Source organism: Aotus nancymaae, unplaced genomic scaffold (assembly GCF_030222135.1).
Source record: "Aotus nancymaae isolate 86718 unplaced genomic scaffold, 86718_ANA_hifiasm-v0.15.2.pri h1tg000010l, whole genome shotgun sequence".
Taxonomy (NCBI): domain Eukaryota; kingdom Metazoa; phylum Chordata; class Mammalia; order Primates; family Aotidae; genus Aotus; species Aotus nancymaae.
The window spans coordinates 28,130,559-28,151,663 of NW_026988421.1; the positions used below are offsets into that span (position 1 = coordinate 28,130,559).

The 21,105-nt window shown below is 51.8% G+C and overlaps 1 protein-coding gene across 1 annotated transcript; it reads right to left on the minus strand.

Moving 5' to 3' along the window:
• Nucleotides 1-2,186: 2,186 nt before the first annotated feature.
• On the minus strand, nt 2,187-11,462 carry MFSD13A (major facilitator superfamily domain containing 13A). Its single transcript, XM_012439544.2, has 9 exons — nt 10,895-11,462; nt 10,545-10,787; nt 9,373-9,455; nt 8,376-8,828; nt 8,099-8,222; nt 6,537-6,633; nt 5,438-5,609; nt 5,168-5,361; nt 2,187-3,492 (listed from the first exon to the last, which is right to left on the minus strand). Exons 2-9 carry the CDS (start codon nt 10,710-10,712, stop codon nt 3,230-3,232), a joined length of 1,554 nt encoding a protein of 517 aa, XP_012294967.2. The 5' UTR covers nt 10,713-10,787; nt 10,895-11,462; the 3' UTR covers nt 2,187-3,229.
• Nucleotides 11,463-21,105: the final 9,643 nt, after the last annotated feature.

The following is a 21,105-nucleotide window of genomic DNA, read 5'->3' on the forward strand; positions in this document are numbered from 1 at the left end:
TGGGCCTCTATCTGTCTGTCAGTCACCAAGGCCAAGTGGGAAGAGAGAAGAGTGATCGGCCCTGAATCTGAGGTGGTGACTGGGCCTGATCCATCCTCTAGAGGGCATCGTTGCACCAGCCAGCCTTGTTCAGGGCATAGCCCAAGTCCCAGCCTATCCAGTGGATGCAGCCCAAGTTCAAGAACAGAGGGTCCCACTCCTGTGTACACTCAAGCCCATGGGTGAGACTCAACTCCAGATGATAGGAGCAGCTCTCAACATCCCTGAAATCAGAGATTCTCAAAACTGTCGTGTATAAGAAGGCCAGGAGCTTGGATGTATGCAGTGGCTCACACCTGTAATCCCAGCACTTTGGGAGGCTGAGGCGGGTGGATTATGAGGTCAGAGGTTCAAGACTGGCCTGACCAACATGGTAAAACCCCGTACCTACTAAAAATACAAAAAAATTAGCCAGGTATGGTGCCATATGCCTGTAATCCCAGCTACTCAGGAGGCTGAGGCAGGAAAATCGTTTGAATCCGGGAGGCGGAGGTTGTGGTGAGCCAAGATCATGCCATTGCACTCCAGCCTGGGCGACAGAGTGAGACTCCATCTCAAAACAAACAAACAAAAAAACCAGAAGTCTGGGAGCTTATTACAGTGCAGTTTCCAGGGCCCACGCTGAGATATCCTGATTAATCACTTCTCCACTTAAAACCTTCACTTGGGAGGAAAATTGCCAGGTGCTTGACAAATGGTAACCTATTTTAGTCTTCCCGATAGCCTTACAAAGTATATGTGCTTTTATTGTCCATTTTACAGATAAGGATTTGGAGCCACAGAAAGATTAAACAATTTCCCAAAGCTCTATGTCCCCTCCCTGTTTTTTTTTTTTTTTTTTTGAGAAGTCTCGCTTTGTTGCCCAGGCTGGAATGCAGTGGTGCGATCTTGATTTCCGCTCACTGCAACCTCTGCGCCCCGAGTTCAAGCGATTCTCCTGCCTCAGCCTCCCAAGTAGCTGGGATTACAGGTGCCTGCCACCAGGCCCAGCTAATTTTTGTATTTTTAATAGAGACAGGGTTTCACCATGTTGGCCAGGCTGGTCTTGAACTTCTGACCTCAGGTGATCTGCCCTCTTTGGCCTCCTAAAGTGCTGGGATTACATGTGTGAGCCACTGTACCTAGCACTAGCTTTTATTAATCTAGTATGTAAGCCCAAGCCATACAGCCTAAGCCTACATTTTTAATCACTATGCAGACTGTAAAAAAACATTGGCCTAGAGCAGTGGTTCCCCACTGGGACCAATTTTGCCTCCCAGGACACATCTGGCAATGCCTGGAGATATATTTGGTTGTTCCAACTAGTGGTGGGGAGGGGGGCTAAATGTCTACAACAGAGAAATACCTGGCCCCAAATAATCTCTAGTGCCAAGTTTGAGAAATGGTTTCTGAGAGCCATGGTTTTCAGCCCCAGCTGCATGACAAAATCACCTACAGAGATGTTCAAAATCCCACTGCCCAGGCCATACCCCACACCCATTAAATCAGAATCCCAAGGAACAGAATTCAGATGTCAGTATGTTTTAAGCTCCAAAGGTTACCCTAAGGCTGAGAACCTTGGGCCTGAAAGAGGCTCCTCTTTGACTACCATGCCCAGCAGTGGTACGTGGGAAAGGCACTGAGGCTGCTGGCTCCAGGCCCGATGGTCATTTTGGGCCCAGTGCCTATGCAGTTAACCAATCTTTTTCTCCCTGGTACCTTGGTAACCCACCATTCTTTGTGTGTGTGTGTGTGTGACAGAGTCTTGCTCTGTCACCCAGGTTAGAGTGGACGAAGTGGCACAATGTCAGCTCAATGCAACCTCCTCCTTCTGAGTTCAAGCGATTCTCCTGCCTCAGCCTCCCAAGTAGTTGGGATTACAGGCGCATGCCGCCATGCCCAGTTACTTTTTGTATTTTTAGTAGAGATGGGGTTTTGCCATGTTGGCCAGGCTGGTCTCAAACTCCAGACCTCAGGTGATTCACCCACCTCAGCCTCCCAAAGTGAAAGGTGGCTCAAGCTGGGATTACAGGCTTGAGCCACCGTGCCCAGCCTACCTACCACTCTTATTCAGAAAAAAATGCTCTCGGAGGCTTTTTCTAGTCAGTAAGGAATCCTGGTTCTCAATCCCAGCAGTCCACCACTCACTCACACAGTACAGACATGAGGAAAAAGAATGGCTGACTTTAATCAGTCTGTAAGGAAATAAACATCTTTAGAGGCCATGTGGGGGTGGGGAGGCTTACAACAGAGGAGCAATGCCACTTCAAGCACAGTTGAAGCAGAGAACCTTCTGAGAGAAACCACTAGAAGGTTGGACCAAGGGGGAGGTGAGACTTACAGTCAGCTTTCCCTGACTCGGAAAAAGGGAGCAGTTGCAGTATCAAAAGTGAGCCCACCACAGCGGCCAGCTCCAGCCAGGCAGCGGGGTGGCCTTCCATGCCCCATGGCAGACCCGTGTGTACCACAGGGCAGCCCCATCCCTTCTTGGTCCTCTTCTTTCCTCCTGCCCCGCTAGAGAATCACATCCCTGAGCACGTACAGCCCAGCCCTTGCCCAAGCTGAGCCAGACAGCTAAGCAGGGACTTAGACTGCAGTGATGCTCCTGACTCAGATCCAGGAGCTCCCCGCTGCCGTGTCTTCCAGGCTGCACTGGAGGAAAGTGGTGGAGCAGGATGCTGGTAAAACTGGCTCCTGGCCAGGCGCAGTGGCTCACACCTGTATTCCCAGCATTTTGGGAGACAGAGGCAGGCAGATCACTTGAGGTCAGGAGTTCAAGACCAGCCTGACCAACATGGTGAAACCCCATCTCTACTAAAAAATACAAAAATTAGGCCAGGCGCAGTGGCTTATGCCTGTAATCCCAGCAGTTTGGAATTGGGCGGATCACTTGAGGTCAGGGGTTCAAGACTAGCCTGGCCAACGTGATGAAACCCTGTCTCTACTGAAAATACAAAAACTAATTGGGTGTGGTGGCACGCCCTATAATCCCAGCTGCTCAGGAGGCTGAGGCAGGAGAATCGCTTGAACCTGGGAGGCAGAGGTTGCAGTGAGCCCAGATTGCACCACTGCACTCCAGCCTGGGCAATAGATTGAGACTTCATCTCAAAACAAAACAAAACAATGAAATCCTTAAAAAAAAAAAAAATGGCTCCTGCCCCCGGCTGCCAGCACCATCCTCAGTGGGGTGGCCTTGGCCTTGCCACACCTCTCACACCATCTTAACATCCTGGGTTTGGGCCTGTGACAGGTTCTGGCGCTGGGCCTTGACCATGTGCAGGCGTCTCCCATGCAGTGTGAACTGGGACCAGGTGAAGAGCTGAAGCAGAGCACAGGTGATGGGCACCAGCACCAGCAGGTAGAAGCAGCCCTGGCGGAGCGTTGGGGCCCGTGCAGGGGCTGAAGCTGGGGGCTCTGGCCAGGGATGGGCACTCCCCACAGGGGTTATCAGGGACTGCTGGAAGAGGTCATGACCTAGGACAAAAGAGTACAGAAAGCCATGATCAGCCCACTGCCCTCCAAGCCTTGGTGCCCTCCAAGTCCATGGTGTGACATCTCAGACGCCACATGGATGTGTCCAGATCACAACTCCTGATTCCCCCAAACCTGCTCCTCTCCTACTCTTCCTGTCTCAGTGACAGGCACCACCATCCACCCAATAACTCAGGCCCAAAACCTCAAAGTCCTCCTCAGTTCCCTGATTCAGTTCACACCATCTCTCTCCAACACCCAATCCTTCATCTCCCCTCCAACTCCAAAACATATCCCACCTGCCACCACCCTGGTCCAAGTCTCCATGGCCTCTGCCACAGTCTCCCAAAGATCTCCCTGCTGTCTCCATTCTGGCCTCCCTATGATCTGCTGTCCATATGGCAGCCAGAGTGAATTTTTTTTTTTGAGGCAGAGTCTCACTCTATTGCCCAGGCTGGAGTGCAGTGGCACAATCTCAGCTCACTGCAACTTCCACCTCCTGAGTTCAATAGATTCTCCTGCCTCAGCTTCCCAAGTATGCACCACCACGCCCAGCTAAAAAATTTTTGCAATTTTTTAGTAGAGATGGGGGTTCCACGGTATGTTGGCCAGGCTGGTCTCGAATACCTGACCTCAAGTGATCTGCCCGCCTCACCCTCCTAAAGTGCTGGAATTACAGGCATGGGCCACCTCACCGAGCCCAGAGAGAATTTTGTTAAAAAGTCAATCATACCATGTCACTTCCCTGTTTAAAACCCTCCCTAGCCAGGCATGGTGGCTCACACCTGTAATCCCAGCACTTTGGGAGGCTGAGGTGGGCAGATCACCTGAGCTCAGGAGTTCGAGACCAGCCTGGGCAACCTGGCAAAACCCCGTCTCTACATAAAATACAAAAAGTTAGCTGGGTATGGTGACATGTGCTTGTGGTCCCAACTACTTGGGAGGCTGAGGTGTCAGGCTCACTTGAACCTGGGAGGTCGAGGCTGCAGTGAGCCAAGATCGTACCGCTGCACTCCAACCTGGGTGACAGGGAGACGCTATCTCAAAAAATAAATTAAAATAAAACCCTCCCAACAGCTTGCTTCTAGCACTGCCTTGATCAACAAAGCCCTCTTTACTTTTCCTGCTGCATCTGCTAATCGATCACCCCTGATACCCTGGGCCTTTGCACCTGCTGTTCCCTCTGCCTCTCACTGAGACCTCTTCTAGACAAATCCTTGCCATTCAGCTCACATTCGAGGGTCACCTTCTCGGTGAGGCCTTCCCTGATGACATGACATAGCTTCTCATTCATGCCACCTTACATCACCCCAATTTCAGCATAACACTATCATTGCCTGATAATGTCTTGTTTGGCTGTTTATTCCCAACCCCACCCCACCCCTGACTAGAATGCAAGCTCCACGGTGGCAAAGACCTTGTCTGTCTTATTCATGGTTAGCTCCCTGGCACCTAGACCAGGGCCTACAGAGAAGGGATTCCGTACATATTTGTTGAATGAATGAATAAATGAATAAACTAAGAAAGCATGGAGGAATCTGTGACCCAGTGACTCTAGCCATGTGGGGGGGCACTGGTTGCCGCCCTCCCTCACTGCACCCAGAGCCCAGGCTTGCCAGTCAGTGTGCCAGGTCAGCTGTGCCCCCTGGAGCCTTAAGAGCCCTTTGCCTGCCCTCACCTGTATAGAAACAGAGCAGCCAGGTGCCCAGCAGTGGGGCAAAGGTCTGGCCTGGCTTGGTCACCAGGGCAACCATGCCAAAGAGGAGTGCCGAGGCTGCCTGCTTGCGGTGGTTCAGCACCAGGTCCTCGTCCACCAGGTCGGTGACCACCAAGGTCAGCAGCTTACAGGTGCCCTCAGTGAAGACACGGTTGCTGCAGTGGAGGCAGAGAGAGGCAGGAATGAAGGTGTGGGAGGGAGGTGTTGAGGGGAGGGTGGGCAGGGGTGTACCTGGCAATGAAGAGGCACAGCAGGCTGAGGTGGTCCGGGCCAGCCAACAACATGAGCAGGCTAAGGCCCAGCTTGAGCAGGAAGAGCCCCCGCACCACCGCGTAGACGCCCCAGCGCCGGCACAGGGACAGGAAGTAGAGGTTGTTGAGATGAGGAGCGACATAGGAGAGACCTGGGGAGGGAGACGGGGCCCGGCCTTGTCAAGGGCACTGCCACAGTGCCAATGAGAGCCATCAGCTTCACAGCCAACTGCATTCCTGTATACTAGCAATACACTGGGCTTTGTGCTAAGGGCTTCACGGTCTTAGTTCATCCTCACAGCCCCTTAAGGTGAGTACTAATATCATCCCCACTTTACAGATGAGAGAGGCCCAAAAAGATGAACTAACCCACCCGAGGCCACCCACCAGATAAGCAGAGTCAAGACTCACACCCATGCCCATCAGACGATACTCCTTGCTGTTAACCAGCCACTGCACCACATCCCCTCGGGCAATACCATCTCCAAGAGGACCAACACCAATGCAGCCTCCCCACCTCACCCCCCACCAACCGCCACTACACCCTGCCCCCCCATGCCCACTGCACCCAGCAGCACTTGGTGTCTTTTATTTTTTTTTTGAGACGGAGTCTTGCTCTGTCGCCAGGCTGGAGTGGCGCGATCTTGTCTCACTGCAACCTCCACCTCCTGGAGTGATTCTCCTGCCTCAGCCTCCCGAGTACCTGGGATTATTATAGGCTCTCACCACCACACCCAGCTAATTTTTGTATTTTTAGTAGAGACAGGGTTTCACCATGTTGGCCAGGATGGTCTCCATCTCCTGACATGATCCACCTGCCTCAGCCTCCCAAAGTGCTGGGATTACAGGCTTAAGCCACTGCACCGGCCTGCACTTGGTGTCTTAAAAAGATTGTCCACCCCTTCCTGCGGAGAACAGCTGGGGGCTAGGAGGTGCAACTCCCACAACAGATTCCTCCCCACCCTCTGCCACCAGGGTCCCAGCAGGTGAGGTGGCCATGCCCACAGCTGGGCTAGGGTTTCTGGGGTGCAAGCCTCTGTCCTTCCAGCCTGCATGAAGCACCTGAGGCTCCCACTCACCCAACAGGATGGAGCCCGTGGAAAGGGAGATATGGTCAGACAACAGATGCTCCAGGAAGAGGGGGAAGAAGTTGCTGTTGAAGTGGCAGTGGAAGACCTGCAACCCGACAGAGACAGTGAGGAGGCTTTGGGGGGCGAGGGGGAGCTGACAAGGCTGGAAGTCAACAGGGGAGCACACATTCCCCCTACCCCCAGCCCCTATCATCAGAGCAGCAAGAGTGAGAGCAGGCCTTTTTCCCCATCTCCCTAACACAGAACATGCCAGAACACAATCTAAAACCACATTCCTGGTGCTATCTGACTTTGCTAAAAAGTTAGAAGGCAAGACAAATTAGTATTGGAGCAATTAAAAGTTTTTTCTTTTTAGTTGAAAACACATTAGTGAAGCTGGGCACGGTGAATCGCGTATGTAATCCTAGCACCTAACACTTTGGGAGGCCAAGGCAGGCAGATCACTTAAGGCCAGGAGTTTGAGACCAGCCTGGCCAACGTGGTGAAACCCGTCTCTACTAAAAATACAAAAAATTAGTCAGACGTGGTGGTGTGTGCCTGTAATCCCAGCTACTCGGGAGGCTGAGGTGGGAGAATCACTTGAATGCAGGAGGCAGAGGTTGCAGTGAGCCAGGATCGCTGCCACTGCACTCCAGCCTGGGCAACAGAGTGAGACCCTGTCTCAAAAAAAAAAAAAAAGAAAGAAAGAAAAAGAAAAAGAAAACCATTAGTGAAACAAATTTTATAACATGAGAACAATTTATTTCTAAATTCAGCTAGTTTATATACTACATGCTTCAGGTACAGCACTTGGCTTTTCTTTTTTTAGAGATAGAATCTTGCTGTGCCACCCAGGCTGGAGTGCAGTGGTACAATCATAGCTCACTGCAGCCTCGAACTCCTGGGCTCAAGCAATCTTCCCACCTTGGTGTCCCAAAGTGCTGGGATTACAGATATGAGCCACTGCAACTGACAGCCCTTGGTGTCTTAAAAAGATTGTTACAGAGTCCCCAAAGGGGCATCTCTGTCTCATATCCTCACTTTACAGGAGAGGACGGCGCGGGACCTGCCTAAGATCACACAAGGAGGGAATAGCTCAGAGGGAGCTAGAATCCAGGCCTCCTGACTACCCAACCTGCGTTCCTGCCATTGACTAGCCCGGCAGACCTCCTGGGTGGCCTGGAACTCAGTTCCCAGCTTTTTTTTCTTTTTTTGAGGAGTCTGACTCTGTTGCCCAGGCTGGAGTGCAGTGGTGCCATCTCAGCTCATGGCAACCTCCGCCTTAGGGATTCAAGTGATTTTCCTGCCTCAGCCTCCCAAGTAGCTGGGATTACAGATGTGTATCACCACGCCTGGCTCATTTTTGTATATTTAGTAGAGACAGGGTTTCACTATGTTGGCCAGGCTGGTCTTGAACTCCTGACCTTGTGATCCACCCACCTTAGCCTCCCAAAGTACTGGGACCACAGGCATAAGCCACCACGCCTGGCAGAGTTCCCAGCTCTTGAGGAGTCTGTCCCCTTGAGTGAAGCATAGCCAGCTGAGGAGGGGCCAGGAGCTGCTCCCCATACCTGCACTAGGTCCATGCTCACGAACCATAGGAAGTTCCGATGGCGTGCCAGCTGCCGGAGATATTGGCCCAAGGTGATGCCGTCCACCTCCTCACTGCCCACAAGCAGCTCCTCTCCACACAGGCTGTGGGGCAGAAAGGAGTGGAGAACTGCCTGGGGCTGGCCAGTTATCCCCCAACACAGCCAAGGGCAGCCCCCATCGGCCAGGGACCCAGCACCAAAATCAGACTTAGAAGGTTGCTGGTCAGGACCTGAAGAGCCGAGGCTGGCCACTCACCCGCTATCCACAGTCAGGCCTGAGCACCCTGGGTCCCTTCGGGCCGCCTCAACCCGCCACCTCAGCAGCTGTGTGGCCCCCAGAAAGCCCAGCCCAGAGCTGACAGCCAGTGTCACGCAGAAAGCACGGAAGGAGGAGAAATCCTCCTTGTTCCAAAAGGCATAGGAGGCAAAGACAGAGAGGGAGCCAGCCGCGCTGAAGAGGGAGCAGTAGAAGTTGAGGTGGGTGCGGTCGTGGGCTGAGAGGGCCAGGTCGGCCAGCAAGGCGTGGTGGTGCAGGTCCACGAGCGTCAGGAAGCCGTCATAGAGGCACAGGCACAGCAAGAACTGCAGGCCAGCTGGGGCCCAGGGCACCCAGAACGCCAGGAACGCCAGCGCCAGCAGCGGCCCATGCCAGCCCAGGGCCCGCACCCGGGCCAGCACCACGGCCCTTGAGGAGAGCCCGGCGCCTGACCTGCCAAGGAAAGGAGGGCTGTTGAGACATGCTCCGTCAGCCTTGGCAGGCCGCAGTTCCCCTTGCCCAGGCCCCAGGGGAGGGATGGAGGCCCAGGGTGGGACTCACAACAGGGTGGTTCCACTATCCCCCCAGCCCCCAGCCTACAATTTAGGAAGCACAACCATCACTGGGTATACTCCCTCCTCTGCCCCAATTTCAGCCTGTCAGGCTGATGGCCAAAGTGTATGGGATGCCCACTTATCAAGGTTGGGGGTGATGATAGACTCCAGCAAGGATGGGGCAAAGGAATCTTCCAGAAGCAGCAGAGGGTGTTTGCAATCTAGAGTCCAGAGGGGCCAGCCAAGCCAAGCCAGGGTAGGTCTCTTCCCCTGCCGAGCCAGGCAAGGGTGTATCCAAGGCCACCTCTCCAACCCGAACCTGGACCCCAGGAAGGGAAGGGGCATGGGCAATACTGAAATAGTCTCCCCTTCCTTCCCCACCCAAAACACGGTAGCAGTAGCGTGGGACTGAACCAATTACGAGCTATTCCCAATACACCAACCGGGGCTGGGAGCTGAGGAACTGCCGGTCGCTGAGCCAGCCGAAGAGGGGGTCATTGAGGCTATTCCAGAGGAGAAACACCGTCTGCAGGCAGAGGGGAGATGGGCAGGTGGGCTCTAGGCAGCCTCTTCTCCAGGGATCCCCCACCCCAGCCTGCTCACCACCCGTCAAAGATGGCACCAGCTTTTCTACCTGCAAACCTTTGCTCTTGTCAGTTCCTCTGCTAAAACCCACTCTGGCCAGGCATGGTGGCTCACACATGTAATCCCAACACTTTGGGAGGCCAAGGTGGGTGGATCACCTGAGGTCAGGAGTTCAAGACCAGCCTGGCCAACCTGGCGAAACTAAAATACAAAAATTAGCTGGGCATGGTGGCACATGCCTGTAATCCCAGCTACTCAGGAGGCTGAGGCAGGAGAATTGCTTGAACCAGGAAGGCAGAGGTTGCAGTGAGCTGAGATTGTGCCACTGCACTCCAGCCTGAGCGACAAGAACGAAACTCTGTCTCAAAAAATGACAAAAAAACCTATTCTGCCAGTCAAGCCACTGCCCCCCTCAAACTCCCACCCATCCAGAGTCCAGCTGGTAAATGTGTGCAGCTGATAAATTTATATATGTGAACATATTATATATATGAGTATATAGAACCTAGACTATGTAAGACAGTGGCCAGGAAAGCTGAGCTAGTCCTCACCAAGGAGGAGTCATTGAGACCTCCACAGTTTTTCGGGGTGTGGTGGCTCAGGCCTGTAATCTCAGCAATTTGGAAGGCGGAGGCGGGCAGATCACCTGAGGTCATGAGTTTGAGACCAGCCTGACCAACATGGAGAAACCCTGTTTCTACTAAAAATACAAATTTAGCCAGGCGTAATGGCACATGCCTGTAATCCCAGCTACTCAGGAGGCTGAGGCAGGAGAATGGCTTGAAGCCAGGAGACGGAGGTTGCATTGAGCCGAGATCGTGCCACTGCACTCCAGCCTGGGCAACAAGAGCAAAACTCCATATCAAAAAAAAGACCTCCACAGCTTTTCTTGCTGAGTCTTGGTGAACAACCTGGACTGCCCATACCCGACTGGATGGTACCTGGTACCTGCAATCTGCCTGGCAGCCTGGGTACCCTCTAGTCTCCACCCCACCCCCTCCCCCGTGTTGGCCACCAACCCTGGCCCTACCTCTCCAACCCAGAAGGCCGCTTTGTTGATCTTGTACACTGAGACAAAGGTGTCCACATAGTAGAGCAGGAAGACATTGTGCAGGATGGTGGTGAAGAGGGCCAGGGAGCCATAGACCACAGCCGTGGGCAGACCCAGCAGCCAGGCCTGGGGCCAACCTAGTCCCATGGCTGCAGCCCCAGCCTTAGCCCCAGGAGCACCGGGGAGAGCTCATGGCCACAAGCTGTCTTGCCATCCTCCTCCCTGGGGAAAAAGGAACCAGTGAGCAACAGGGATCAGAGCCAGCTCTGCTTTAACCTCAGACCTCTGAATCATTTAATCATTTCCCACAGTAGAGAGTTTGTACTTACAACAGCGCCGGGAATTAAGAATGAAGTACAATGGAAACAGTGCTGAGCTTGATACCACTAATCAGGGATTGACTCGAGGAAACTCAGAGCCTGTGGGAAGAGAAGGCAGACACCCGGCAAGTGCTGAGCCAGGTCGCGAGCTGGGGCTGGATGCTCAGTGTCTTCTTACATAGCACTATGTGACTTTAATGGTCTAGATGAGATAACCCTGGGCTTGAGCACACAGTGCACTTACAGTAAAATGTCAGGCAGCTACCTAACCCAGGCCTTAGCTTCCTCTTCTGTAAAATGTAAAAGGAGACCACTATGCCTATTTTGCAAAGGATCATAAGGATTAAACCATGTGACTCACAGAAAGCACACACTGTTGGTATTGACATGGAAGATGGGAAGGGAAGTGCCGGAAAGAGACGGTTGTGGTCCCTTTAAATGATATGGAAAGGGGGAAGGGAAGTGCTGAGTAGAGGTGGGCAAGGTCCCTGGCTAGGGCTCCACCCCTAGGCCTCTGCCCATGGACCTAGGTGAGGACAGGTATTTTTGTTTTCCTGCCCAAATGTTGTATTTCCCAAGACCACCCTGGCCCACCAAGCCCCCATCCTGTGCTTATAAAAACCCTGAGACGGAGGCTGAGGCAGGAGAATTGCCTGAACCCAGAAGGCGGAGGTTGCGGTGAGCCAAGATCGCGCCATTGCACTCCAGCCTGGGTAACAAGAGCGAAACTCCGTCTCAAAAAAAAAAAAAACCCTGAGACTTGGCAGGGCACAGTGGGGTGGCACATGCCTGTAATCCCAACTACTGGGGAAGCTGAGGCAGGAGAATTGCTTGAACCCAGGAGGCAGAGGTTGAGGTGAGCTGAGATCACTCTATTGCACTCCAGCCTGGGCAAGAAGAGCAAAAAGAAGCTCTCTAAGCCCATGAGTCCCCTACCACCACACCCACCACACCCATGGGCCATAGTAATCCTACTTTGCCCCAAGACAGGAGGATGGCCTTTCCCTGGAGCCCTTGAGGCCCCTGAAGAAAATGCATTTCTGTTTTTCCTCAAAGCTTTATTCAGATCTAATTGACAAACACTAAACTTCATGTTTTCAAAGCATGCAGTCTGATAAGTTTCACCATATGCATGTACCTGTGACATCATCACCACAAACAAGATAATGAACACATCCAACATCCTACATTCCCTCGGCACTGCTTTTCTGAGTAACATGGAAAAAAGACATAAGTGGGGCTGGGTGAGGAGGCTCACACCTGTAATCCCAGCACTTGGGGAGGCCAAGGTGGGCAGATCACTTGAAGCCAGGAATTTGAGACCAGCCTGGCCAATATGGCAAAGCCCCATCTCTACTAAAAATGCAAAAATTAGCCAGCGTGGTGGCACATGCCTGTAATCCCAGCTACTTGGGAGGCTGAGGCAAGAGAATTGCTTGAATCCGGGAGGCGGAGGTTACAGCGAGCCCAGATCACGCCACTGCACTCCAGTCCTGGCGACAGAGCGAGTCTCCATCTCAACCTGTGCTGGAGGCAAAACAACTTGTCCAGGTGAACAGCCACCCTGGAAAGGAAGCTGAGGGAGGAGTGTGCAGGGTTACTCTTTTCGTGGTTTCTCTTCCAGATTCCACTCCTCCATCAAGAAAGAGCCTTCCCCCACTTGCCCTCCCCACCCTCAATCCGCCTCAGCAGAGAACAGCAGCCCCACCGCTCCCAGGGAAGAACAGCTTGGAGCCTGTACCAGCCTCCTTGCATAAGCTGGTGAGAAATCCTGTAACCTGCAACCAGCTCCACCCACCTCCTTGGCACCTTCCAAGACCTACCCTCATGGTATCAGCTGGTGGCCTTGAGCCAGCCACTCCCTCTCCCTGATCCTCAGTCTCCCCGCCCACAAAGTGGGGATGTTAATGTCAACCTCTAAGGTGGCTGTGGGCTGAAATGCAAAAGGAATATAAAGCACCAAGGGCCTGCTACATAGAAGACCCTCAATATAGAGAAGCTATTTTTTTTAAGATGGAGTCTCGCTCTGTTGCCCATGCTGGAGTGCAGTGGCTCAATCTCGGCTCACTGCAACCTCTGCTTCCCTGGTTCAAGTGATTCTCCTTCCTCAGTCTCCCGAGTAACTGAAATTACAGGTGCCTGCCACCACATCTGGCTAATTTTGTTGTTTGTTTTTTGTTTTTTTTTTAAACAGAGTCTTGCTCTGTCACCCAGGCTGAAGTGCAGTGGTGCAATCTCAACTCACCACAACCTCCGTTTCCCGGGTTCAAGTGATTCTCCTGCCTCAGCCTCCAGAGTACCTGGGACTACAGGAATGTGCCACCACACTCGGCTAATTTTTTGTATTTTTAGTAGAGATGGGGTTTCACTGTGTTAGCCAGGATGATTTCAATCTCTTGACCTCGTGATCTGCCTGCCTCGGCCTCCCAAAGTGCTGGGATTACAGGTGTGAGTCACCATGTCCAGCCAATTTTCGTATTTTTAGTAGAGACAGGGTTTCACCATATTGGCCAGGCTGGTCTCGAATTACTGACCTTAAGTGATCTGCCTGCATCAGCCTCCAAATGTGCTGAGATTACAGGCGTGAGCCACCACGCCTGGCCCACAGTAGCTATTTTACTTCCATGTCTCTGAAGTTTGGTTTCATAATGTTTGTTTGTTTGTTTGTTTTTATTTTTATTTTTAGATGGAGTCTCACTCTGTCACCCAGGCTACAGTGCAGTGGTAGGATCTTGGTTCACTGCAACCTCCACCTGCCAGGTTCAAGAAATTTTTCTCCCTCAGCTTCCTGAGTAGCTTGGATCACAGGCATGTGCCACCATACCTGGCTAATTTTTGTATTTTTTGTCGGGTTTTGCCATGTTGGCCAGGCTGGCAACTCCTGACCTCAAGCGATCTGCCTACCTTGACCTTCTGAAATGTTGGAATTACACGTATGAGCCAGCATGCAGTTTCAGGATCTTTAAAGATCAATCATTAGGCAGGGTGCGGTGGCTTATGCCTATAATTTTAGCACTTTGGAAGGCCAAGGCAGAAGGATCACTTGAGGCCAGGAGTTAGAGACCAGCTGGGGCAACATCAATCAAAAGTAAAAATCATTGACCTCTCTGCCACATCCATGACTGAAATTGTCTTTCCAGCAACCAATATTTATGCCTTTTGCCACCTGAAATACCCTAGTCCCTCTTGTCTGCCATCCCTCAAATTCCCTTTTTTTTTTTTTTGAGACTGAGTCTCATTCTATTGCCAGGGCTGGAGTGCAGTGGCAATATCTCGGCTCACTGCAACCTCCGCCTCCCAGGTTCAAGTGATTCTCCTGACTCAGCCTTCTGAGTAGCTGGGACTACAGGCGCTTACCACTATGCCCAGCTAATTTTTTATATTTTTAGTAGAGACGGGGGTTTCACCATGTTGAGCAGACTGGTCTCGAACACCTGACCTTGTGATTCACCCGCCTCAACCTCCCAAAGTGCTGGGATTACAGGCGTGAGACACTGCACTCGGCCTCAAATTCCTTTTTAAATGCCACCTCTACACTTTTGTTCATGCTGTTCCTGCCATCTAAGATACCCTAGGATAACTATCTACTATTCCTCCCCTGTGGGCCTGTCATTTGTGCCAGATCAGCCTAGCCCAGCCCTCTCCTGGCTGCAAGCACCCTCGGCCTCTGACCAGCCTCTCACCACAATTGTAGCCATACAAGGTATGCTTAGCTTTTGCATCCATATTATGACCCCTTACAGCTCTGTTACTATCTCCATTCACATTTTATACATGAAGAAACCAAGGCTCTGAAGATTAAATCACTGGCCCAAGTCACAGAGTTAGAAGGTGCTGGAGTGAAGATTCAAAACAGGTTTTGACTAAAACCACAGCATTCTCACTTCATTATGCCCCCACATTCCTCCCCATCTTATCAAATCCTGCTTGTCCAGTGTCACGGTTTTCCCAAGAACACCCAATCAGATGTTCTCTCCCGTTTTCAGGCCCTGAGTCCTTCTTATCAGCCATCCATATGCCTCCCTGTTCCTCCTCCAGCCCACAGGCTTCTTAAAAGCAGGGCTGGGTTAGTCCCACCCTTGATCCCTGCCCTTTGCCTCCACCAGGCTCCCTCACCATGCAGTAGGTATTCAGTCAATCCCTGCTGGGTCGATTTGCCCCTAAAAGGTCAATATGAGCATCCTCAGCCCTAGGGAACAGTAGCAGCAGTCACAGGAAAACTGTCATCCCCAGACCCCACTGTGCCCCTAGCTCTGTGTTCTGCTTGACTATGGGAGTCAGAGAGAAGGGGCAGCCTGGGAGGCTTGATGTGCCTCTCCGAGTAAGACACGAAAGCAAGACAACAGATACAAAGAAGAATAGTGATCATAACAGAGGAACATTTATTAAGCTTTCGCCGGGTGCACAGCACTGTGCCAAGAGACACAGAAACAATCTGGGAAGAGAGCTCAGAGCAGCGCGGGAGAAAGGGGCCCATCAGGAAGGGTTTTGTAAACCTTGCACAAGATTCTATGCTGAGGACAAGTGGGGCACTGGGGGTGGGAAAGTGACAGAATCAGATCTGTTTGGAAGGAGCCCTCTGGCAGATGTCAAAACTCTTCCCCTCCACCCTATCAGGCCCCTGGGAGGTAAGACTAGAAAGGGATGGAAACAGCAGCATCTCCTTGATTTCTGAACCAACCTATGGTGGGTTGGGGAGGCTGACGAATTTAGTGGAGGAAACCAAGAATACCAGACTGGGCCCCTGGAGCGAGGGACATCAGACTGTACAAGAGGCATTAGTGCAGAGGGAAAAGCTACGAATAGGCATAATTTGGAGTCTGGAGCCCTGGGTCAGGTGTGAATATTTTCCTTAACTTACTCTCTGAGTCTGTTCCCACATCTGTGAAGCAGAGAAAACAATTCCATTCTCTGCCTGTCCTCAGGAATACCAAACGAACATTAAAGGTATACTACCCAATGTGCCCTTTTCTTAACAAGTAGCTGACCTCTGAATTGTCTGCTGTGCTTCCTGCTTTACTCTCAGGGTCTTGTCTCCCTGCCCAGTCTCCGAACAGTAGGGTCTAGCCGCAGGGTTGGGGGATGGGGGTCCATCCTCCTCTTCGGCTGGAAATGAGCTTTCAACTTGTTGAGATGGAGACTTCTCCCTCCCGCTTCCCCTCAGGTCCCTAGAGCAGCGACAGCTTCACCTCAGGACCACCTGCCCCTCCCAAGCCACTGAGGAGTTTGGGATCAACCCAGGAGCTTTCACTCAATAGCTGGTGCTGAAACACATACTCCCCACCGCCTGCACGTTAAAATCACCTGCGGAGCTGTGCAATAATACCGAGGCCCAGGCCTCACCTAGAACAGTTAAGTCAGAATCTCTCGGGGCGGGCCCAGCATCGGTGTTTTTTTTTTAAAGCTCCTTAAGTGCCGCCAGGGTTAAATGCCTTTATGCTAATGGAACGGATCCCGGCCTGACCAGTGCATTCCTCGATCCCAGACCGCCAGGGAGCTATCTGATCCATTGCATCCCTTTCTTCACGCCCCCGGAGAGCCCTTCTGGGAGGATTCCACCCTTGCCCGCTTGAACCCCGCTTCTTCCGCCCCGACCACAGAACTCTCCCAATCCACAATATGATCACCCCAAAAACCCCCGCAGACAAACCCCATGACTTCCAGAGCGCAAAGCATTCCCCTCTCGCTTCGGCCTGTCGTTTGTGCCAGATCTGCCCCAGCCCAGCCCTCTCCAGCCCGCGCGCCCCGGCCCCTAGCCAGCCTCTCACCGCAATTGTAGTAGGCGAATCCTAATCCCGCGTCTGGCGGGAGCCAGGTGCGAGCCGGTGCGCCTGCGCGTGCTTCTAGGGCTTCCCCAGCTTCTCCCTTCGCCGGGGCCCAGCGATTGGCCCCGCGAGGGCCCTGGGACCGCAGCTCTGGCAGGTGACCGCGCCTGAGGCTGCCGCCGCCATGTTTGTCACGGGTGCTTGCCCTTAGCGACCAAAAGGAGAAAGTGGACACTGGCAAATAGGGCCAGGTTGCCTGGATTCCTGATCGGCTCAACCCCTCTCCTTTACCTCCACGATAGCTTAATGTCATTTCTGTTCAAACTAACACGTTTTTTCTTTTTAAGCGCTCACCTTCCTTCGTCTCCTAGCCTAGTACTCGTTGGGAGAGCAGAAGTCAGCACACTCCAGCCTTGTGGTCTGAGCGGATGCACTGCTGCTGCCGACTTGGAGGTGGCAGAGGCACGACCCGGGACTCCCTGATGCTGCATCATGAGCCCTTCAAGGGTGGACAGGCCCAGCTTAAGCTGTGGGCAGCAGGGCTCTAGCCACAGCAACCAGGGCCTGAATGAGCAACTATGCAGCCCAACCTCATTTTATTAACAACGGTAATAATAAAACACATGTGATATGGTAAAAGCCTCATAAAACTGCATACCTCAACCATACCTCGGCTTTCTCTTGAAACTGCTCTCTGTAACCCTGTGACAGGCAAGCAGTCCAAACCCATGTCATCTTGGCCCCTGCGACTTGTAATAAGTAATTAAGGTCTGTGATTTCCACCCTACCCAGACAACGTGTAAACAAATGCTTATCTTGACTTTTGTGAACCACTTAAGTAACAATCAGAATGTCAAGTCCCCTGGCCCTTGGAATGTCCGGAGCCCCTCACCCTCATCTTCGCCCAGGAATCCACTGGAATGTCTGGAGTCCCTCATCCTCATCTCCGCCAGGCAGGTGATTTACAAAATCCACTAGCCCTCAGAACCTCTGATGCCCCTCACCCCCACCCCTGCCCCTCACTCTCACTCCCGAGGTGGTTTTACGGGTATAAAAGGTCTTGACACCCTCCTTTCGGGGCCACAGGTTGGAGAGACGCGAGTCCTCCGTGGCCACCGGCAATAAAGACCCTGCAATTTGGCATACTTTTGTCTTGGTGTTGACTTTCTATGCTGGGGCCAGTACAACACACAAGGAATACTGAGCGCTTGCTATGTGCCCTGTACTGCATTCAGAACAACAGTGCATTCTCTTGTTGAGTCCACACATCATTCCTAGGAGTTAGGCGCTTCTATCCCCATTTTATACGTGAGAAAACTGTGGTTCAGAGAGATTCAATAACACACAAGAGGCAAGAGTGTTGGGGTCTGTGAGAACGGCACGTCTGCCGGGGTCTCTTGACCTGCAAGAGGGTCCCAATACCTGGAAGAGAGAGTGCCCGGAAGAAAAGAGAGACAGAAAGCTGGAGTCTGGAGGGCTGGCTAGGCAATTGCCCAATTTAGCAATGCCTAAAACAGCAACTTTATTGTGCACATAGTTAGTATATATCTTTGTCCTACCTCATTTACAGGAACATTCTTTGCCCCACCTCATTTACATGAGCATTCTTTGTCCCATCTCATTTACCGGAACAGATGCCATTATCTTATGAAAGGGAAGAGAAAGCCATTGGGCTACAAGCTTAGGCAGTGGAAAACGCACAATTGGGTACAATCAAGTCATGCAGATGGGTCTCATTATCAGGGTGGGGAAACCTATAGTTAAAATGTTAATGATCTATGCAAGGCACCAGAGAGGCAATAGACCTATTAACTTTGCAAATAGCAGTCACAGGAACAAGCATGGGACCCATCAATAGAGGGTAAACAAAGTTATAAAACTAGCCCAGAGCAGGTACTTCAATCCTAGTAAAACCACACAGCCTTCACCCAGTCCTTAGGTCAGTGGACCAGAGATAAACTTCTGCAAACTCAAGCTTCTTTCAATTCTTTCTTCCCCTTAGCTCAACTGCCTCCAGGGGGGGAGAAATGTGTCTGGGCTCAAACTCCATTATGGTGGGGACACTTAGGGGTCTCTATGCTAGAGCGATCCCCACATAAGGACCCAGTTGAGGTGGAACCTGGCTATCCTGACTCCCACAACAGTCTTTCCTCTTCCCACTCTTGCACAATCCCTCAAAATCAAGTTTTGTTTTGGTCAATGTAGGCTGTGGAGGATGTTTTATGATTTCTCCCAACTGGGCTGTAAGCCTGGATACGTTTTTGGGCAACCAGACAGCACACATTCCAGCTTTGCCTGATTCCCCTACCTTGGGACACAGGGCAAAGAGCCTGTGGCCTTTGGCTTCTGTAGGACCTGGAACTCATCTCCTAGCTCCACCACTTCCTTGCTAAGGGACTCCTTTATCATTATTTGAAACACGGTCTTGCTCTGTTGCTCAGGTCAGAGTGTAGTGGTGTGGCATGATCTCAGCTCACTGCAACCTCCACCTCCCTGGCTCAGCCTCCCAAGTTGCTGGGATCACTGGTTCATGCCACCATGCCTGGCTAATTTTTAAAATTATTTGTAGAGATGGAGTCTCACTATGTTATCCAGACTGGTCTTGAACCAGGGCTCAAGGGACCCTCCTGTTTCAGCCTCCCAAAGTGCTGGAATGATAAGTGTGAGCCACTGCTCTTAGCTGGGACCCTCCTTTTGTGAGCCTGTTGTATGTTTTACAGGGATTTTGCAGGCATTAAATGAGAAACAAGGGTATAGGAGCTTTGTGAACTGCTCTGCTCATCTTTATGAACTTCATTGATGGTTGTAAGCTAACTGCCTGCAACAGGAATATTGTCCTCCTCCTCCTAACAACCACAGCAAATGGTCCAATGTAAAGGCCTGATGCCCAGGGGCTAGAGCCTATTCAACCAGTTCCTGGGGAGCCCCTAGGGATGCCATAAACCTTGCCCCAAGAATCCATCTCCCACTCACCTGTCCCTCCTTCCCAATCTCTCTCCTTCAGACACTCTTCACACTTCCCATGTCACCCAAGCCACCCCCCACCCCACCCCACACCCATCTCTTCTAGATTTAGACAATTTCTGAAATCCCTCCTGATCCAGAAAGCCTTGTGACTAGAAGACAGGTGGTCATTTTGCCCCTCTCCTCACCTGTTACCTCCATCTGTGCTTACCTGGCTGTGAGAACAGAAAACTCAGTATTCAGCCTGGAGTCCGGTAGGCACACTGGGACCTCCATACATTTGCTAAAAGAGTTTCCCTGCCTTTCTATCTCTGGCCAGCATGTGCCTGCCTTTCTTTCTTTCTTTCCTTCCTTTCTTTAGTCGTTCTTTCCTTCCCTCCCTCCCCTCCTTCTTTCCTTCCTTCCTTTCTTCCTTCTTTTTTATTTTTTTTTGAGATGAAGTCTCACTCTGCCACCCAGGCTGGAGTGCAATGGTGCAATCTCAGCTCACTGCAACCACCGCCTCCCGGGTTCAAGCAATTCTCCTGCCTCAGCTTCCCAAGTAGCTGGGATTACAGGCGCGTGCCACTACACCCAGCTAATTTTTGTATTTTCAGTAGAGACGTGGTTTCACCATCTTGGCCAGGCTGGTCTCAAACTCCTGACCTCGTGATCCACTTGCCTCGGCCTCCCAAAGTGTGGGATTACAGGCATGAGCCACCACGCCTGGCCGCATGTGCCTGTATTTCAAAGCAAACTCCAAGTCTTTACTTAGCCCTCACTGGGTGTTCAGCGGGGAAATGGAAATAGGGAAAGCTGACAGGGGCCAGAGCTGGATGTGACCTAGTAGAAAAGACCTTTGGTCCCTCACGTTGCACTTAATGCCCCACAGTTACACTGAGGCCCCTCAGCCCTCTGATTATAGAGACAATGTAGCCAGTTACCTTTTATGTCAGCACCAGGACAGGGCCGTATCACCTGCCTAACTCCTTGAGCCATACTGGAGTCCCCGGACCATGGGACAGATAGATTATGCGCACTCTGTCTTTTAAATTCTCTCCTCCCTTCACTTCCCGCCTCTCTGATCTAGGTTCCGTCATGTTCTCTTCTGATCTACTAATTTCTCCTCAGTCCCCTTCACTTTGGCACTTTCTCCCAGAGCCTCTAAAAGTAAAGGGAGGGTGCTCCACATTTCCATCTTTAATACTCATATATTCACTCAAACTTTTAGTCCATTCCAGGCCACAGGCTATAGAGTAAAGGGGATTTCAAAAACAAGATTGGTACCCACAAGAGGCGTGAGTGGGGTCCCAAAAAGCCAGCAGCCATGATGTCAAGAGTGTGATAGGAACCAGGTAGAGACAAGCTCAGGTCGTCTCCATCAGCTGTTACAGTAATTTCGCCTTCTACCTTTTCCTTCATGACTACTTCCACACCTCCCATGTCCAGCCTGAACAGAATGTCCAGAATGGCCCACCTGAACTCAACATTCCTTAAACTTCCAATCTCCCT

Excerpts from the sequence above, each read along its gene's own strand:
- MFSD13A (XM_012439544.2), bottom strand. The coding sequence starts at position 10,712 with ATGGGACTAGGTTGGCCCCAGGCCTGGCTGCTGGGTCTGCCCACGGCT. Across the intron at positions 6,634-8,098 it reads TGAGCATGGACCTAGTGCAG|GTCTTCCACTGCCACTTCAA; the intron begins GTATGGGGAGCA and ends GTCGGGTTGCAG. Across the intron at positions 3,493-5,167 it reads GCTGCTCTGTTTCTATACAG|GTCATGACCTCTTCCAGCAG; the intron begins GTGAGGGCAGGC and ends CTTTTGTCCTAG.